This window comes from Peromyscus leucopus, chromosome 19, assembly GCF_004664715.2.
Source record: "Peromyscus leucopus breed LL Stock chromosome 19, UCI_PerLeu_2.1, whole genome shotgun sequence".
NCBI classification, from domain to species: domain Eukaryota; kingdom Metazoa; phylum Chordata; class Mammalia; order Rodentia; family Cricetidae; genus Peromyscus; species Peromyscus leucopus.
The window spans coordinates 61,349,737-61,369,743 of record NC_051079.1 but is presented as its reverse complement, the minus strand read 5'-3'; the positions used below and the strand labels follow the sequence as shown (position 1 = coordinate 61,369,743).

Sequence of the window (20,007 nt, the reverse complement as noted above, 5' to 3'; positions counted from 1 at the left end):
TGGCCTCTAGATGGACCCTTGTTTCCTTGGTGGTGTTTCTGCTCCATATACCCAATAGCGCTTAAAACACAACTGGATTATAAACTCTGCAGCATTGGCGGCTTCCTGTGTCCCTGGACTTGAGAGCTGTGCTGGGGCCTTCAGTGTGTGGTGAACGTTTGGATGCACGCCATTTCCTTCAGCGTCTGCATTTACGTGTGGGCCTCCTGTTGACCCCTTAGCATTTCCACGCCCCCATTCAAAGGCTTAGCTGCCGTTTCTCTGGTTATCCTCCACCACTTAAGTACTCCTGTGTGCTGCTAATTTTTAGTACTGTGTGTTACAGAATTATAACTTCGGGTTTTGGTGTGGTTTCTTTTTTGAGGTGGGGGCTCGTGTGTGTCTGTGTTTATGAACGTATGTGAAGGTACACAGTTTTAGACATTTAGGTTAACTTTCAAAAGTCAAATTTTTCATTGTGATGCAAGCTAACTTAGACATTATTTGCTGTGCTTAATTTTAGATACATCTATATAATGGGCATACAAGAAAGAAATGAAAAACTGTTTTATAGAATACTGCAAGATGATATTGAAAGTCTGATGCCAATTGTATATACACCAACAGTTGGTCTTGCCTGTTCCCAATATGGACACATCTTTAGAAGACCTAAGTAAGGCTTGTTTATAAATACAAATATGCCATTGATGATTGTGTAAGGAAAACATTCTGTAATATCTAATTAGATTTCTGTGTGTTACGGTCGTATCCCTGCCAGATTTCTCGCCTCACAAAAGCCTAATTTGTATTAAAAGCCTAATTGGTATTAATAAAGACTCAACATGTTGATATCTCTTGTTTTTGTAGAAATAGCTCAATTAACTAGCTCCTACTAATTGTTGCCGTTGTTAGACGAGTTGTATAATAGCTGCACCTTTCTCCTCCCCGGGTCACAATTACGCTTCAGCCTTTTGGCAGTTTGCCAGGTTGGGGGTGACTTCCTCATTTATCAGCTTTAATTTCTAATGCTTGTCCTCCCTTTTAAAAGAAAAGTTAGCTTTGATGAATTTTAATTTCAGACCGTTCTAGCACCGTCAGACATGTTAGTAGGAAGAGTTCTCCGTGTGCCTCACGTCCTCGAGGGAGCACATGGCTGCCTGTCACCTAAGGGTGACAGAACCGTTAAAGACTATTGAGAGGAAATTGACGGGCTGGATCTGTCAGAGACGGTTTCTGAGTTTTTCTGCCCCTTCTGATCTGTTATTTACCCTAACCCTTGTTTTTCCCATGGCCAGCTCACATATTGATACCCTTGTAGGCATTTAGATCAGGAATGACAGCCTCTCTCAGCCCCTCCCCCTACACACACACATCTAGTCTGAAGGCTCCTCTCAAACTTGAGTCCGCAAGAAGCACCTGCTGCATTATTGAAAAGGTTGAGCCCTGCCAGCTTTCTCTCTCCCCACAAGCTTCTGATGAGGAAGAAGATCTAGCAGCCTGAGCTTAGCGTCACCCTCCGCGCTTATGTGACAGAAACTCCCTGGCAGACACTGAAAAGCACTGTTGAACCTGTATGGTGCTATTACCAAAGTATTCAGAACATTTCTAGGAGATAGCCTAGCGGTTGGCCACATGTGTGGTTTCTTCTGAGAAGAGTGTTTCCCAACTCAGCTTAAAGGAGAAAAGGAAACTGGGAAGTGTGCTGCCAGACCTCACCCTGTGGTGGTTCAGTTAGTCGAGGCGTGGGCCAGGTGTAGTTTATAAAAAGCTCCTTGAGTGATTCTCATGTGCACCACAGATGAGAATTGACAGGAGATGTAACCACATGGGGCAGGACTTTTGGATGCTGTTACAGCATGAATTCTGTTTCCTATGTAGGAATTTTTCTTTATTTTCACTTTGATAATTAGACCATGCAATGGGGACACATTTCTTTTTGGGAAAATGATCACATCAGTTAACAATAATCTTTGTTATTCTGTAAGCAGCATAGTTATCATTTGAAAGAGTTGAAGTGTTTAGAAATAAATCAGTGCTTGGAAATGAAACCATATCTTGATGCTTTATTAAAATATCTTTAAGTATCCCAATTATGGACAAAGACAGAAAATATTGGTCATGAAATGCGAAGGTGTTTTGTTCTGTTGCAGGGGATTGTTTATTTCAATCTCAGACAGAGGTCACGTCAGATCAATTGTGGATAACTGGCCAGAAAATCATGTTAAGGTACGAAGAGCACACCCTCCTTCTCACATGTCTTCTCCTTCTTGTAAGTTAACTTTAGATCGCCAAGAACAAGTTTCCCTTGTTGTGCTGAGCTGTTTACACTTACGTATACATGCAGATGTGTGCTTTGTGCCTGAGGAGGTGCTGGCAGTAATCGCTCTGAGACGGATCACCGGGACAGTGCTTTGCTCTGAGCGAGACGTTAACGATAGAGTACAAAGCGAGTGTGGTGTAGCCCCTCCAGCTTTAGTTTTTTGGTTTTTGTTTTTTTGTTTTGTTTTTGTTTTTTTGTTTTTTGAGACAGGGTTTCTCTGTGTAGCTTTGTGCCTTACCTGGAACTCGCTTTGTAGACCAGGCTGGCCTTGAATTCACAGAGATCCGCCTGCCTCTGCCTCCTGAGTGCTGGGATTAAAGGTATGCGCCACCACCGCCCGGCACTTTAGTTTCTTGGTAGAGAAAATCGAATGCTCAACCCAGTGAACCCAGTGTGGTGGTACAGACCTGTAATCCTATAGTCCCTCCCCTTGGAAGGAAAAGACAGAAGGCCCAGAAGCTTGAGTTGGAGGCCATCCTGGGATACATGAGACCCTGGCTCAGAAAAGGAAAGAAATGACAGAGGAACTTTGGTTCTGGAGGGTAGTATGTTCTCTCTCTCTCTCTGTCTCTCTGTCTGTCTCTTTTTGTCTAAGGTAGATTTAGATCCTTGACAAATACTGTACTATCAAAAGAGTTTTAAATGTAGCAAATACAAGCCATGGTCAATGTAACTGAATTCATGAAGCAAATTGAGTAACTTATTTAAAGACCTTTGGGTGGCTCTGTGCTTGTCACTGCAGTCATCTTACGGCCTTTAGTGTGAATGTCTCGTTCCCAAACACTGATGAATCGTGAGTTCAGCCATGTGCAAGCCCAGCACCTCCACGGTGAGAGTACAAGGATCCGGTCATCCTTCACTACACAAGGAATTCTAGGCCAGTCAGTGCTAAATTGGACACTGCCTCCCTCTCCCCCAGCCTTCCAAAATCATTAGTTCAGATAATTTAGGGAAAATTTGGTAAAATAACTAAATTGACAGTATCGTCTTACATACTTGTATGTAGTTGCATATATATGTATGTATATATATGTATATATATGTATTATATATATGTATGTATTTAAAATCTGGATTGTTGTTTTTCTCCTTTATTTTGCGAAGGTTTTTCTTGATTGCCCTAGGTTTGGAAATCATGCTGTTTATTTTTAGACTTTTTATTGTGGTAACTTTGGACTTTAATTCGCTTCTCCTGTGTTTCAGACTATGGAAAGAATACATAACTTGATTCTCCTGTCCCCTCATTCTGTTCCCAAGCCAAAGTCAGATGGGAAACATGTCTAGTTAATTCTCCTTTAATAACTCTTAATAGGCAGAAGTCCTAATTTAAGTATGCTCATGGGGTTATGTTTGGAACTAGGTAAGAATGATTCTGCTTCCGAAGATGAGAGTAGAAACAAAACAAGAGAATCCATCCTCTTTAAAAATGCACTTCTTTGTGCCCCCCTTTTGGCAGCTTTTAATAGGCTTTTTGTTTTATTTTATTTATAATGAAGGCTGTTGTGGTGACCGATGGAGAGAGAATTCTGGGTCTCGGAGATTTGGGTGTCTATGGAATGGGGATTCCAGTAGGAAAGCTTTGTTTGTATACAGCATGTGCAGGAATACAGCCTGAGAAGTGCCTGCCTGTGTGCATCGACGTGGGAACTGATAATACTGTGAGTAGCACCCTCCCCTTTGCCCAGCCTCCCCTATCCTAAAAAAACAAACAAACAAGCAAAAGAAAAACAACTATAGCCATCTCTGAAGATGATTTGTGAAGGGGAAAATTTGTCATTTTAGATGTTAAATCTTTCTCTTAAATGTGGCTTTTAGTGTTTATATAAATAAGAGTGAATCAAGTCTATTAAGTTTCTTTAAGGATTTAAGTTTTATATGTTTAATGTAAATAAATACTGTAATAAAAGACTTTATTTTTGTATTCAATTTCTTATATAGGCACTGTTAAAAGATCCATTTTATATGGGCTTATATCAGAAGCGAGATCGTTCCCAACTCTATGATGACCTGATTGATGAGTTTATGAAGGCGATTACTGACAGGTATTCTGTGAAGCTGGTGGTTATGAAAGACCCTCTTCTGAGGGGTGGGGGAGGCCACCATTCTGCTGTTTTCTTTTATGTCCCGAGAGCATGTGAATCGGGAAGGGTTAAATTGTGGGAACTTTTTCATGCCCACCGATACGTGCTGGCACAAGATGGTACCTCTGTTGTGCGTTGCCGGCTGGGATCACGTAACATCTAGAAGGAAGTCTGCTCTCGCCTCTCCTAAACTCTCAGTGCGTTCCTCCCATAAGCCTTCCGTGGCCGAGCTCACTCTCTCCACTCCACCAGAGCGCTCCTGCATCTTTGACGTCTTACCTGGGCTCACTTTGTGGGGTTTATTTGTTTGTTTCTGGAGATGTGTGCATGTGTGTTTTGGGGTGAATGTGGAGGCCAGAGGCCACCTTTGTAGAGTCAGTTCTCTCCATCTACCTTTGTGTGGGTTGAACTCAGGTTTTTTTGTGGGTTGAACTGTTTTTTTTTTTTTTTTGTTTTTTTTTGTGGGCTGCTGTCCTGGGAATGGAGTTCAAGGCCTCACACATGCTAGATAAGCACTGTATGACCGAGCTGGACCCTCAGTTCTTGCATGTGCAGTAAATTGTGGCCGCCATACATGTGACTCATCAAGCCACCTGTGTGGCCTGCACTCCGAACTGCTGGGGCATCCCGTCTTGAGAAATTCTATCACTGTGTCCCATTCCTATCTCAGATTGAGTTCTTTTCTTTCCAAACAGCCACCTTCTCTATTCCTAACTGCTAATAATGGCAGTAACATTCATCCCATTGCCAAACCTTTAGTCTTTATGACTCTCCTCCATCAGCCGCTCCATCAGCGCTTCCTCAGACTCTGAGGGCACTACCATCTGCATGCCTCAGAAGTGTGTCTCTTGTGTTACCACAGCCGCCTTTCACCTCCCCTGGGTTCCCCTAAGTCCTTCTCCAGCCGGTTTCTCTCTAGTTCATTTCCGTCTAACACTGGGATTAATCTTGTAAAAATGTGTATTGCCTTACTTTTTTTTTTTTTTTTGGCTGAAAGTTTCTTAATGGTTTTTTATTACCACAGCTTAAAACCCAGATTGTTCATCTTTATGGTCTAGTGCTCGCGGCCCCCCCCCCCCCCCCGTGTGTGTACACACGTGTGTGTGTGCATATGCATTTATGTGTGTGAATGCTGGTGCATGTACCATGGCAAGCAAGCATGTGGAGGTCGAAAACCAAGCTCCTGTGTCTGTCTTCACCTTCAACCTTAAAACGGGGGTCTCTTCATTGTTTTTTCTGCTGCATACTCTCTTCTGTGGCATGCTTTTTATGCTGCTCACTTCACTTAAACTCTCTTCATTGCTTTTTTATGCTGCTAGCTGGTTCACAGGCTTCCAGAGATGCTCCTGCCTCTGCCTTCTGTCTCTCTGTAAGAGTACCGGATTATTCATGCTCACACCGAGTCCAGCTTTTTTGAGGGGTTTTGGGATTTGAACTCAGGACCTCGCACTTACTGAGCAAGCACTTTTACCCATGGAGCCATCTTCCAAACTCTAGCTCAGCTTTTAACATTCCTGGCATGTGGACATACTCAGACATGAATTCCTTGTAGCGGAAAAGGCGGTGACTGATTCAGAGCTGAACTGCTCATCTTCCCGCACACCGCCACCACCTCTTTCTCACTTTCCTTCCTTGGACAACGAGGTAGTGTCCTCTTAGAGATCCAGACCGCCTTGGCGCTGGACTGCCCCACGCTTTCCAGTTTGTTCTGGGATTCCATGGCATCTACCTCACGCTTCCTGGGTCGTCGTAGACTCCTGGCTGCTGCTCTGTCTTTCCTGTCCCCACACTCGCACATGCCACACACCACTGGTAGGTTACCACTGGTAGGAGGAGGCCTCTGTGAATTCTTCCCTCCTCTGTAGCCTTCAGGGATTCAGCAAGAGCCAGCTTCTCCCTGTCCTCGGTGTGAGCCCTGAATATGTAATGCCCTGGCTGTTGACAATTCGGGGTCACTAGAATGGACCCTGTTTAACTTTCCTCTTTACTTCTATTATTTGTTTCCCGGATGAAGACCCAGTGCAGCTAGCTCCCTTTCCAGGCTGTTTTGCCTTCTATTTTCTTGGTTTATTTGTTTGAGTCAGTCTCCTGTGTTTTCTAGACTGGCCTCGAACCTGTGCTCTTCCTGCCTGTGCTCCTCTGGTGCAGGATGCGTGTGCTGCCGTCCCTGCACGGCCTTCCTTCTCACTCCCGTCACCAGAGCGCACTCACCTGATAGCTCTCCACTACTGTTTACTTAATGAACCTTTCTGCGTTGTCGGACATCCATCATTTAACGAGACTCGTCCATTTCAAAGGTCTGCTCTCTGAAACGCAGAAAGAATCCCTTTTAGGGGGTTACTTTGTGCCTGTATGCACTGGACACCCTCCTGGGCCTTTGGCAAGCGTTTACACAGAGAATGGCCGTAGACGCATTTGTACCTCCGTGTCCATCAAGTAACAGATGTCCACACTGGGGCTCTAGACTTTCACAAGCTCTGAAACTCAAGGCCTTGAGCCATATAACATCTTTCTTTCAGATACTCATCATAGAAATAGTAAACGGGAAGTCAGTTTAACAGTGGTGCTTTCAACACGATTATTAAAGCATTTGCTGTTTCTAGATACGGCCGGAACACGCTCATTCAGTTTGAAGACTTCGGGAATCATAATGCATTCAGGTTCTTAAGAAAGTACCAGCACAAATACTGTACCTTCAATGATGATATCCAAGGTAAAGCAGAAGTGAGAAGATTTTCCCCTGCTTTGTGAATGTTTGTTACAATGTGTCTTGTTTGTCTCATTGTGAAATCATGGGTTTCCCGACAGGGACAGCTGCAGTCGCTCTGTCGGGCCTTCTTGCCACCCAAAAAGTTATTAGGAAACCAGTCTCAGAACACAAAATCTTATTTCTTGGGGCAGGAGAGGTAAGTTTTTAAAACTTTTACAGTTTCAGACCAGTACTCTTGTTTTTTATCTATAAAGTAAGACTGACCAGAGGTGGTGGTGCATGCCTTTGATTCCATTGCACTCGGGAAGTGCACTCGGGCAGTGAGTTCGGGGCCAGCCTGGTCTACAGAAAGTGTTCCAGGACAGCCGGGGCTACACAGAGAGACTCTGTCTCAAAAGAAAAAAAAAATTAAGTCAGACACCATGTTGGTGCTTATTGAAGATACAGTGAATTTAGAATTTGCTGAAATGGTGTGACTCTTGATCTCTTATAAAATAATAAGTCCTTTGTGATCAGAGAGACTGTGTAATTTGTAAGGGAAAATAAAGCAAATGTGGCTGATAATATGATCCTCACATATAGAGCAATTGAGCATCATCTCATACTCTAGGCTTGATTTTTAAAACTGTGCTTCCTGGACAGGCTGCACTTGGAATTGCAAATCTTATAGTTATGTGTATGGTGGAAAGTGGCCTCTCAGAAGAGGAGGCACGGAGGAAGGTCTGGATGTTCGACAAGAACGGCTTACTAGTTAAGGTAAGGATGCAGAACCTGCAGGAACCACAGAGCATCTGGCTGGAGTTTTGACTGTCTCACCCCTTACAGATGGATATTCTTTTCCCATGTTTGCATCATAATCTCATGACAGGACAGTTCTTTCCCATTTACATGTATTGGGCATGCTATCTCCACGTACATTTACATGTATAGGACATGTGCATGGCTCTAGTTCTGGTGCTTTTTCCTTCACTGGTGTCCATAACCAGATACTGGGGTAACATTGTATTGTTGCCTTTGGTCCTCTCAAATAACCTGTCCTTTTTTGGAGAGAGGATGTTGGTTTTGGGGGGGTTTTGTTTTGTTTTGTTTTCCTTATGAAATTTTATTATCACAGAAACAAGTTTAAAATGGCCATAGAGGGCTAGCAGCTAAGAGCACTTGTTGCTTTTGAGAAGACTTTTTTTTAATGATTTTCAAAGAGATGGAGGCAGAGTGCATAGCTAAGAATGTGGCCTGGGTATAGAGCCCAGCCTGGATGATCATAAACAGTTCTCACGGAGGTGCTGTAGCTGCAGTGTTTGCTATTCCAGGTAGAGGGAATTGTTGGAAACATCACACGTTTACCCGGAGAGGACTGTATTTCTGCAGGTCTGCAGTTCAGGGCTTCACGTTGTAGTGCTGGTTTTCATCAAGGGGCCGAGTCTAAAGGGACTGTAGTGTTGGTGGCGACAACAGCTTCCTCCACACAGGCGAGCGTCCCTGTTCACCTGGACCCTCAAGTCTGTTTTGCTGTTGTTTTGGTTCTGTTTTTTAGAATGTAAAGTTAAAGTAGCTTGGCCTGTGGTGTGGGTCTTGGACTTTGAGTCTCTTCTAGTGGTTCTAAACCTGTCATCCATTTGGATACGCTGCATGTTCCCTACTCAATTCCCACTCTCTAGAGCTGTGATGATCCTGAGCCAGCAAAGCCAGCACTCTGAGTAGCTTTAACCTTTCTTACTTAGAGATGCCTGGGCAGGGCTTAAACCATGTAGTGAGTTTGAGACCAGCCAAGGCTAGGTCATTCAAACCCTGTCTTAAAGGGAGAGCGGAGTCGGGCAGTTTGCCTCCGCAGTAGAGCATTTGACTGTATGTTCAAAGCCCTGGGTTCTATTCCTAGTACCCAAAACAAACTTTTTGGTGTGACTGTTCATAAATTTGGTGGGCTATGTTTTCCTCACTTGGTGGACAAATTTATAATATTTGCTATATTGCTATATTACATTTCTAAAATACTAAAGATTCTTCATTGTAAATAATGAATTTAGAAGGACTTCATGGAAGGAATGAGTGTTTGAGAGAGATCCCAAGTTTGTATTCTAGACATAATGTAATTTGATGGACTGTATTTTTGGATTCTGTGATGTTAAAATTAGAAGATAAATGTTGAAGAGAAAAGTAAATAAAATACATTTGTGTTATAGGACAAAATGTATCTAATTGATTTGTCCAGTTTAATATGCACTTAGTGATACTGTATTCTATGAAAACATTCAGGGGCGGACTGCGAGCATCGATAGTAACCAGGAACCGTTTGCTCACCGGGCCCCGGAGAACGTACCTGCAACTTTTGAAGATGCAGTGAATGAGCTGAAGCCTTCAGTTATAATTGGTAAGTGAAGCTGTTGAGAAATAATCCTGCTCCTTAGCTGTTAATAAAGTACATTGATGTATTTTACCTTGCTTTTAGCATATGCAGGTGATCTCAGTGTTGAGGGGACTGGAGCCAAGGCCCACTGGACACACCCAAACCTGCCACACCTGTGTCCCCTACGTCCAGAGGTGTAGAACTTGTTCATAACTTGTACACACCCCACTATATACTTGAGCACACCTGTAGGCGGCTTACACTTAAAGCTGTATTGATAGAAAATGATGCAGAAAGGTCTGTCTGCTCATGTTCACTACATACACAGTTTTGTTTCCTTCAGCGTTTCCAGCCTACATTGAAAATGTACATTTATCGAATCTGTGTATACAAAACCCCACAGATAAAGAGGGCTGACTCAAATATTTTGGTTACTGTGCATAAAAATTTTATTTTTTTTCCAAGACAGGGTTTCACTCTGTAGACCAGGCTAGCCTTGAACTCACAGAGATCCGCCTGCCTCTGCCTCCCAAGTGTTGGGATTAAAGATGTGCGCCACCACCACCCCGGGAATAAACATTTTAAGAGACAGAATCTCATGCTAAGTATGGTGGTGCACACTTGTAATCTCAACACTCTGTGGAGACCAAGACAAGATGAAGAGTTCAAGGCCAGTTTAGACTACATATTGAAACGTTATCTAAAAATCTGGAACTGGGGCCAGCAAGATGGCTCAGCAGGTAAAGGCTTGCTACACACCCGACAGTGTGAGCTGAGCTCCCAGGAGCCACACAGTAGGAGAGGAACATCTCCTGCCAATTGTCCTCTCCACATGTACTCCATGCATGGCGCCCCGACACATACACATGCAGACACTACATAGATAAATGTAATTTTTAAAAATTTATTACTTTATTATTTTATTTTATAATTAATTTAATTTTACATATCAGCCACGGATTCCTCTGTCCTCCCTCCTCCCATCCCCCAGCCTCCCCCCCCCCAATCCCCCCAGCCCCCGTTCCCGCCTCCTCCAAGGCAAGGTCTCCCCTGGGGATTCAGCTCAGCCTGGTGGACTCATTTGAACTTCCACTGAAAACAGAGCCGAAGCTCTTTTACACTCCTGTGGGCCGGCTTTGAACACCGGGGCCCCAGTGCTTGTCCTGCCTGAGCCCCCCAAGGCCCTGGCACTGCGTGCCTGGCTCTTTATAGTGTTTTATTTGTGGAGTTGTGACTGTCGAATGCAACCTTGAAAGGCCAAGGTCATTTCAAGACTGGACCAGGAAAATGCAGTGCAGAGTGGGAATTTCATTGGCAGCCAAGCGGAAACTTGGGGTGTGTTTTGTGAGGCCCATGTCGCTGATGTCTGTGCACACGCAGCCCTGGGTTCTCGGCACAGATACAGTGCTGTTCCCTGTATAGCTGTAGGTTTGAGTTCTCAGTCTTGTGTTTCACTAGTTTTCATTTAGGAACTCTGTTCAGTGTTGAACTGTAAACCTTCACAATGAGTTCCTATGCTGAGAAAAGTATGCCTGTTCTTTTTATTGATAGGAACTCTTATTACTTTTATACTGAGAATTTAAGAACTCTTATTACTTTTATACTGAGAAGAAATCTTAAAACGTTCCTTACTCCACTTCTCTCAAAACTCAATATGGAAACAATGTATCTACTCATTGTTTAGCTCCAGAGCAGTGGCTCTCAACCTGTGGGTTGCCACCCCTGAAGCTGAAACTCTGCCCATTAAATGACTTGGCCCTTCCCCAGGCCCTGGCAGCTACTGTCCGATCTCTCTGAGGGCCTGTTTCTGGTCCCTCGGATGAGTAGACTCTCACAGTGCTGTCTCCTTGTTTCTGGTTAGAATGGAGGAGTCATGTCTTTACCACTTTCCCTAAGCTTACTGTGCGAGCTAGACAATAAATATTTAAGTGAAAATTTTCAGCATTTCATTGCTTTTCTTTTCATATCTGAAGCTGTGTCCCCATAGTATTCTCCCATCACTACAGAAATCTGTCTTTGTAATGATTCCTGTGGTTTCATTATGGTAAACGTGTTATAAAAACAATTAGCAGGAACCGGTTTGTTATGCCCGTGCTTACTGTTTTTTTTTTTCCATCCTTTATTGTAGGAGTGGCAGGTGCTGGCCGCCTCTTTACTCCTGGTGTCATCAAAGCCATGGCCTCTATCAATGAAAGACCCATAATATTTGCGCTGAGTAATCCTACGGCACAGGCTGAGTGCACGGCTGAAGAGGCCTACACACTTACGGAGGTATCGGCAGTGAGAACCGCACCCACAGGCCGCTGCGGTGGTCCTCTGTCAGTGAGAACCGCACCCACAGGCCGCTGCGGTGGTCCTCTGTCAGTGAGAACCGCACCCACACCCTCTGCGGTGGTCCTCTGTCAGTGAGAACCGCACCCACACCCTCTGCGGTGGTCCTCTGTCAGTGAGAACCGCACCCACAGGCCGCTGCGGTGGTCCTCTGTCAGTGAGAACCGCACCCACAGGCCGCTGCGGTGGTCCTCTGTCAGTGAGAACCGCACCCACAGGCCGCTGCGGTGGTCCTCTGTCAGTGAGAACCGCACCCACAGGCCGCTGCGGTGGTCCTCTGTCAGTGAGAACCGCACCCACAGGCCGCTGCGGTGGTCCGGCAGCTTAGTAGTTACACATTAGTGCGCATGTGGTTCATCAGTGTTTAAGTGGCGATGGCCGTGGGTCACCAAGTCTAACCTCTCATTTCTGAGAGCGGCTACCTCATGACTACCACTCACTCGCCCGCCCCCTGGGCATCTGTGCTTCTCTGGATAGAAACCAAACATACTTCTTTTTTTCTTAATTCTTTTTCTGTGGAAACTATCCATTTTGATTTGCCTACGTTTAAGGTTTTTGTTTTTGTTTTTCATCCTATAACCATCCTGCCTGCCCGTCTGCTTCTATCCGGGACAATCCTCCTCCCAGAACCTCAGTATGTGTCTGAGGAAGTCTTTTGGTAGTGTGTTTCGCCTTCATTTTGAAGGGCATGTTCACCCCACCTGGAGTTAACAGTTGCTGTATTTCAGTGCTTTAAGAACTGTTTTTTCTGTTTCTGTTGTTTCTGAACTGTGTCTCGATGTCATGGCTCCGGGTTTTGAGCACGGACTTGGGTGTGGTTTTCTTTGTGTTAATTCTCTCCGGAGACAGTGCTCCGGAGTCCACGGCGTGGTGGCTGGCAGGTGAGCGTCATTTCTGCTTTGGAAACACAGGGCTGGTGTCTGCTGTGCCACATTCTCTCTGGTGAGGCTGGGACTGCGTTTGCACAGTGGGTACTGTGGCCGTGCCTAGACTGTTTCGGTTGTGTGGGCCGCCCGCTGTGACTGGCCTGGCCCCTTCCGCTTTGTGGTCCCTTCCCTCTGTGTCAGTCTGTCCTTAGGGTCTTGGTGCCAGTTCTTACATAGTTTTCACTTGTGGAAATTCTGCTCTCTTTTTCTTTTTCTTTTTGATTTTGTTGTTGTTGTTTTGGTTTTTTTGGAGACAGGGTTTCTCATCTCACGGCCTCAGGTGTCACTTTAATACTTACTTGTCCCCCGGCATATCTTTCGGCTTTCTACTGAACCTTTTCCCGTTGTGGATTTTTGGGGTTTTTTATTGTTGTTGTTGTTGTTGCTGCAAACTCTCACTGTGTAGCTCATGTTGAAACTTAAGTGTCCTCCTGCTCCAGCCTCCCAGGTGCCCAGATCTCACTGTTGAAATTTTCTGTCTTTTCATTTCATTTCCTGAATACATAAATTATAGTTAAAGTTTCTGGTTGTAACAACTCTCCCTTTCTGTAAATCCATTTTATTACCCCCCCACTCCCCACACCCCTCATTAGTTTGTAATTCTCTGTAAGCTTAGCTGATTGGTTGTTTGTCTGAATGCTGGGTAGCATGGATGGCAGGTTTAACAGTTACTTGAGGCTTGGGGCCTTTACCTCTCTGGTGGTTGATAGGCCGGGCTCTGTGCCTCTAATCCATTTGGCACCCAGTCAGGTAAGGGCTTGGTTTCCATCCCTCCCTCGTTCCTTCCTGCTGGGCAGCCGAGGTGTTTACTGAGAACCTTTATCCTTGTGTTCCCTGAGTTGCTCTTTGCCTGTGTTTCCGGAGCCTCCCCAGAGCTGCTCAGGATCTCAGCCACAGCTCTGCTGTGGAGATCAGCAGTCACCTTGAAGGGAACTGCCTGGAATGCTGGAGACAATGGGTCTCAGAGTCTTCTTTCTCCAGTCCCCTGGCACCAAACCCTGATTGCTGTGGTTCCTCTCTGCTGCTTTTAACACTCTGTAGGACTTACTTCTTAGCGTCACTCCACGGTAACCAGAGGGGACATGAGCCTGGAAGGTCACTGCTGGAGCAGAACTTGGAGAATTTGTTTGGTCGCAGTCTCATGTTGCAGATGGACTTAGCATTTCATTCCCTTTTCTGTTGTTAGAGCGTTTAATCTCTCAGCTCCTTCTGCTGCTGCCACTACTCTGTCAGAAAAATAAATTCTTGTGACTACTATTAAATCTGTAGTAATAATAATAATAATAATAATAATAATCCCTTCTTTTCAAATCAGTCACAAATCAGCATAAAGGAGTTTTATTAAACTGATCTCCTCTTTTCTACCCTCCACAAACAACAGTCTCTCTCTCTCTCTCTCTCTCTCTCTCTCTCTCTCTCTCTCTCTCTCTCTCTCACACACACACACACACACACACACGGTGCACAGACATCCATGCAGGCAAAATTCATACACATAAAATTTTACATTTTTAAAAAAATGTATTCTCTCTAGTCGTAAGCTTTTACCAAAATATAGTATTATTGTTAGCTTGATTGCTTATCCTGTCTATCAGTTTTGGGTAAAATTGATGACTGTTATTCCCCAAATTAAGCCATTCTCTTGCATAATAAACATTAGGCTCAGATCTAATATATCAGTAGCTCTGACATTTTCAAAATAAAGAAACATATAACATTACATATGTGTGTCTACATATATAGTGTTTTGTAAAGTTCTAAATCAATAAAAGACTGCTCAGATATTTGAGAATTTTATTTTTGAACAATAATGTTGAACTTAATACACATTTTTGGAAAGAACCAAAATTCTCCAAAGAGAATAGTTTGATAAACTGTAAACAATCAGTTTTAAGATGCAGCTTTTAGGCCAGGGAGACGGCTTAGTAGGTGAAGGCAGTTATCACCAAGACTAGTATTCTGAGTTCAGTCTGTGAATCTCGCATGGACAGAGAGAACAAACTACCACAAGTCATCTGTTTACCTTACCATGTAAATGGGCACACACCACACACAAGTGTGAGAAACTTGAGATTCTCTTCCCAGACCAAAAGGCATGGAACCATTGAGTCAGAGTTCATATAAATTCTTTCTCGCTGTCACACAAAACAATGGTGTTAAGTTTTGTATTTGCCTCTTGAGTTTTTAGTGCTCCTTTTTTAGGGGAGAAATGACTTGTTGCTCTAACACCCTTTGCTGCTCAGCGAGAGAAATTCTCCCTTTTCTGTTGTGAGATGAGATTTCAGTGTTGTCCGAGCTGCCCTTGAACACAATTATCTTCTTGTCTGCCTCCTAAGCAGTTGGGATTATAGGAGGAAATTGCTGGAGCAATGTCTTCATGTTTTAATAGCCAGTTAAAACTAGACTGCTGCTGTTGTGAAATCTGACCATGTTACGTTCCGCATGAGGACCATCTAATAGCTGTAGAAGAAGTGGAAGTTACTTAGCGTGTGGAATTTACATGTGAGATGCTTTCTTGGGCCATTAGCGTAGTTAGCTTGCTCCCACATCTAAACTTGGTGTCATTTTGAAATTAAATTTTGAATTTGCACTATATTGAAATTACTAAAGCAACACAATGTAACGTAGTTCTTCAGATTGTCCAACATTTACTATAAAGACTATTAGTATTAGGGCTTGGGAACATAGCTCAGTACAATTTTACCTGACGTGCACAAAGCCACTATTAGATCCCCAGTATTGCATAAACCAGGTGTTGTGATACATACCTGCGATCCTAACACTCTAGAGATGGAGGCAACTGTTAGATGTTCTAGTAAGTGGCAATTTGTCTTTCCATTTCAGTTAGTTTCCTGTGAATCTTTTGTTTTGTTTTTGTTTTTCAAGACAGAGTTTCTTTGTGTAACAGCCCTAGCTGTCGTGGAACGAGCTCTGTAGACCAGGCTGGCCTCGAACTCACAGAGATCTGCCTGCCTCTGCATGTACTACCACCACCTGCCTTCTGTCAGTCATTCTGTAATCTAACTAAATTGGGTATCTAAACATGATTTAACACTAGCTATTCTTGAACATTCCAAGATAGGTTGCCCTGTTGCAGTGCTATTGTGTGCCTTTGTTCTTTGAATTTGGTGGGGCCAGGTAATAATGTAAACAGTTTTTTATGAATTAAATGTATAGCCCCTTTGATCATAAGGGTGTCCAGTTTATTTTGGAAATATAGACAGTTTCACTAGCATCTCATCTCTATAGACATAGTACTAAAACTGGATAAAGAAAAAAATATGTGGAGACTTACCTTTCCTTGACAAGGCAGCTTGGCAAGCTTGTTGTGTTCCAGTAGTGTAGTTATATCACATGCCCATATTTTAAACTTGGGGGTGGGTATCATGGTATAATAGAAAAAAAAACATTGAATTTAGATTTATAAAAATTTGGATTCAAGGCCGGGCGGTGGTGGCGCACGCCTGTAATCCCAGCACTCGGGAGGCAGAAGCAGGAGGATCTTTGTGAGTTCGAGGCCAGCCTGGGCTACCAAGTGAGTTCCAGGAAAGGCGCAAAGCTACACGGAGAAACCCTGTCTCGAGAAAAAAAAAAAAAAAAAATTTGGATTCAAATTTAACTGCTACAAATTTTAGACACAGTGTTTACAAAGTACTTGAAACTGTCCTATCCTTAGTTTCTGCTTTACTTGTTGGTTCTTTTCATCAATGAATGGAAGGTGGTAACAAGCAAGCAGGGCTTTCAGGAAAGGTGAATGAACTGAGTGGCACATAGCGCGCCCAGCACAGAGCTAGTGGAACAGACGGACCACAAGTGGTAGGAAATTAATTTTGCTGTTTCCCTGCTTCATTTATGAGGTTCATATCAGTCTTTATTACTTGAGGTGCTATTTATTAACCAGTGTTCATTTTATAAAGGAAGTAGAGTGTTAGGGTATAAAGAGATAAATGGATATTTTTCAACTTCATTTGCCTATGTACTATGCACAAAACAAGCTTTATTCTAATAAAAGAATTTAGATTAAAGGACTATGTTCTGTAGTCAACGATTTCTTGTTTCTAGGTAATTTAGTAGTCTAACTTAACCATAAGATTTAGTCTTTTATGAATTTCCCTGAATAAGTGGCCAGAAAAATTGAGATGATTTTGTCTTCACAGGGCAGGTGTCTATTTGCCAGTGGCAGCCCCTTCGAGCCCGTGAGACTCCAGGATGGACGAGTCTTCACTCCGGGCCAAGGAAACAATGCCTATATTTTCCCAGGTAAATGCCATCGTGACTGGTGTTAGAGATCTGTCATTAATTGCATAAAATTGTTTCAGCACCAGCTGCTCTTCCAGAGAACCCTGGTTCGGTTCCCAACACCCACATGGAAGCTCACAGTTTGTAACTCCAGTTCCAGGGCCTCTGATGGCCTTGCCTGGCTTTTGCCAGCACTGTGTGAAAAAAGTGCAGAGACATGCATGCAGGCAAAATATCCAGACACATAAAATAATAATTTTTTTAAAAAATTTCATGGAATTCTTTCGAATTTAAAGTTGACATAACCAATAGTATTTACAGAAGTGTGATATTTTACAGGGAAACAAGGAATTCAGTAATTCTAATTTGCTCTGTTTTCTTTGAAAATCTGTTCATTCTGTTAGACTTTATTATAGAGATAATGTACCTGTGTCATGAAAGTACAGAGGAACAGAAGGTTAGGGTTGTTCGGCTCTGTTGGTACTTTTCATCACACTCTCTGGTGTAACTGCTTTTGGGTTTTGCCCTTTTCCTGGTGGATACAATCCATAGGCTTATCCCTCTGGCGTGGTTCTTCTAACTTGTCTGTAGATGTGAACTTCCTGCTGTGAGCCATCAACAAGACTGCACACATCCCTTCCACTGTTTGCCGATCCTGCTGCCCGCCCTGGGTGTCTCGCCTGTTCTCCTGAGTCGTTACGTTTACCTTACACAGCAGAGCACTTCGTTAGAAGTTTACATTTGTGTGTCTGTGGTGTATATGCACGCGTGTGTATGAGTGTGTGTCTAGTGTATTGCGTGCCTGTGTGTGTGTGTGTGTGTGTGTGTGTGTGTGTGTGTGTGTATGTAGTGTATGTGCACGAGTGCAGAGGCCAAAGGATGGCATCGGTGTCCTTTCCTGCTCTCTTTGCCGTATTCCTTTGAGGTGTGGTCTCTTCTGAACCTGGAGTTCATGTTCGTTCAGCTAGACTGGCAGCCAGCAACCCCCAGCGTTCCTGTCTCCATGCCTACAAACCAGTGCTGCGGTTACAAGCACATACAAGACCATGCTGGCCTTGTATGTGGGGGCTGGGGTCCAAACTCAGGTCCTCCTGCTTGTACAAGCCCTCTGAACCCCTGAGCTGTCTCTCCAGAGATTACTGTCAGCTTGCCCATGAAGAAGGAAAAGATTCCAGTGTTTGGCTTTTATCTTACCCCACCTCATTGTTGGTTAGTTTCTAGTCTACGTTGTGGAGAGTTTTTCAGCAAGTGTGTGGTGTTTTGTTGATTTTCATGCTGTGTCTGGATTGACTCTGAGTATTCAAAACCATTATTATAAAAAAAATGTGATTACATAATTAGCATTCACCAACTAGATTGTGATTTGTTAACTCTAGAACTTGTCGCTGTGTTTTTCTGCAAGTATCAAGCACGATGCCCTTTTCCATTTTACTTTACTCTTTATTTCTGCAGCTAACTGCCTCAGACCTCATCTTCTGCACAGGGGTGCTGTCCCACTCTATTCCATGTTTCTAGAATATAGCTTTTGTTTTGTTCTGTGTTGTTGTTGTTGTTGTTGTTATTGTTGTTTGAGACAGGGTTTCTCTGTGTAGCCTTGGCTGTCCTTGGACATCTGTAGACCAGGCTGGCCTCGATCTCAGAGATCTTCCTGCCTCTGCCTCCGTAGTGCTGAGATTAAAGGCGTGCGCCACCATCTCCCGGCTTAGAATATATATTTGAATAAGCCTTTAAAACAGGAAAGGTGCAAAACTACACAGAAAAACCCTGTCTCGAGAAAGCCAAAATATATATTTCTAAAAAGTATGTTGGGGAGGGGGGCTTTCCCCCCCTTACTTTCCCCCAGGTACTCTTGAGCAGGAACAGCAGGAAAAAATAGAAAGATAGATAGCTGGAGAGAGTGACAGAAACACAGGATAGGTGGAACAAAAGACACAGACACACACACACACACACACACACACACACACACACACACACACAAGTACAGACTATTGCAGACACCTGGTAACCATGCATATGGTTTTGAGGCTTCTCCTTCACTCACTTCTGTTAGGCCCATGGTGGGAGTGGGAAATCTGTAGTCAGGCTCCATTCATTTACATAATACAATGTTTTTCTCTCTCACAATATTCACAGTTTTCCCTTAGAATTGATGATTTTACCGGGATGTATCTGGTGGTGGGATTATACCCTTTTGTCTTGCACATCTGTGGGTGAACAGCATCACTGTAAAAACAAATGTTTACATATGAGTTTTTATTTACTTTTTTCCCCATTTCCCTTCTTTTATTTCATCTTTTTCTACATGGAGCTTAATGTTTGATCATGGTTGAATCTCTGTATTGTAACTGACTTCTCAGTCTCATTTTTACCTCCTCTTTATGTCTTGTAACTTGGGAGGATGCTGTGCTACTCACTCAGTTTGTGTCTGTTCTGGTTTTAGTACTTTTAGTGTATTTTCTAAGTTTCTTTAAAGATAGCATACAATTTCATTCCTAGTAACTTCAGTATGTATCCAAAAACTAAGTAGGCCCTCCCTTCTCAGCCTTTGGCTAAGACAGTGAATAGAAATCAGACACTTCAGTTTTTTCATTGTGACCACTGTACTGGTATCAGAATACAAGAGAAGTCTGTAGTTTGCTTAGCACCATGTTTATCAGTTCATGGGATTTAACAGTTTCTCATTCCCAATACCTTATTCTAGAATTGTGTTTTTCATTTCTTTTTTTATTTTTACAGTTAAGAATTTTTTTTCTGTCATTGGAAATATTTCTTCCTTTGTGTTTATTTCCATAAACTTCTGTTGGTCTTCAGTTACCTTTTTATCTGTTTACTTTTTGCGATACTAAGGATTGAACCCAGAACCTCATGCAAAATAGACTAGTGCTCTACCATTGAGCGACATCCCAGCCCATTTAGAAAGACTGTATTGAGCAAAATGGGGATCTGTCATGAGTTCCTTTGCCACGTGTTTCTTCTTCCCCCTTTGGGTCTTCCCTAAAGAGCCGGCAGCAGGCTCTAGCTAAGTTGTCAGTAATGCATCGGCACCAGGCAGGCTCATTATTAACACTGTCAAT

The 20,007-nt window shown here is 43.3% G+C and overlaps 1 protein-coding gene across 2 annotated transcripts in view; it reads left to right on the top strand.

Moving 5' to 3' along the window:
• Me2 (malic enzyme 2) overlaps positions 1 to 20,007 on the top strand; it is a 45,301-nt gene that overhangs the window by 16,010 nt on the left and 9,284 nt on the right. For both annotated transcript variants that reach the window (XM_028864724.2, XM_028864725.2), the window contains 10 exons: positions 503 to 652; positions 2,130 to 2,205; positions 3,796 to 3,957; positions 4,238 to 4,341; positions 6,984 to 7,093; positions 7,189 to 7,286; positions 7,733 to 7,846; positions 9,344 to 9,458; positions 11,563 to 11,705; positions 16,849 to 16,951. In XM_028864724.2, coding sequence (XP_028720557.1) covers positions 503 to 652; positions 2,130 to 2,205; positions 3,796 to 3,957; positions 4,238 to 4,341; positions 6,984 to 7,093; positions 7,189 to 7,286; positions 7,733 to 7,846; positions 9,344 to 9,458; positions 11,563 to 11,705; positions 16,849 to 16,951 — 1,175 coding nt within the window. The remainder of the gene's footprint in view (positions 1 to 502; positions 653 to 2,129; positions 2,206 to 3,795; positions 3,958 to 4,237; positions 4,342 to 6,983; positions 7,094 to 7,188; positions 7,287 to 7,732; positions 7,847 to 9,343; positions 9,459 to 11,562; positions 11,706 to 16,848; positions 16,952 to 20,007) is intronic.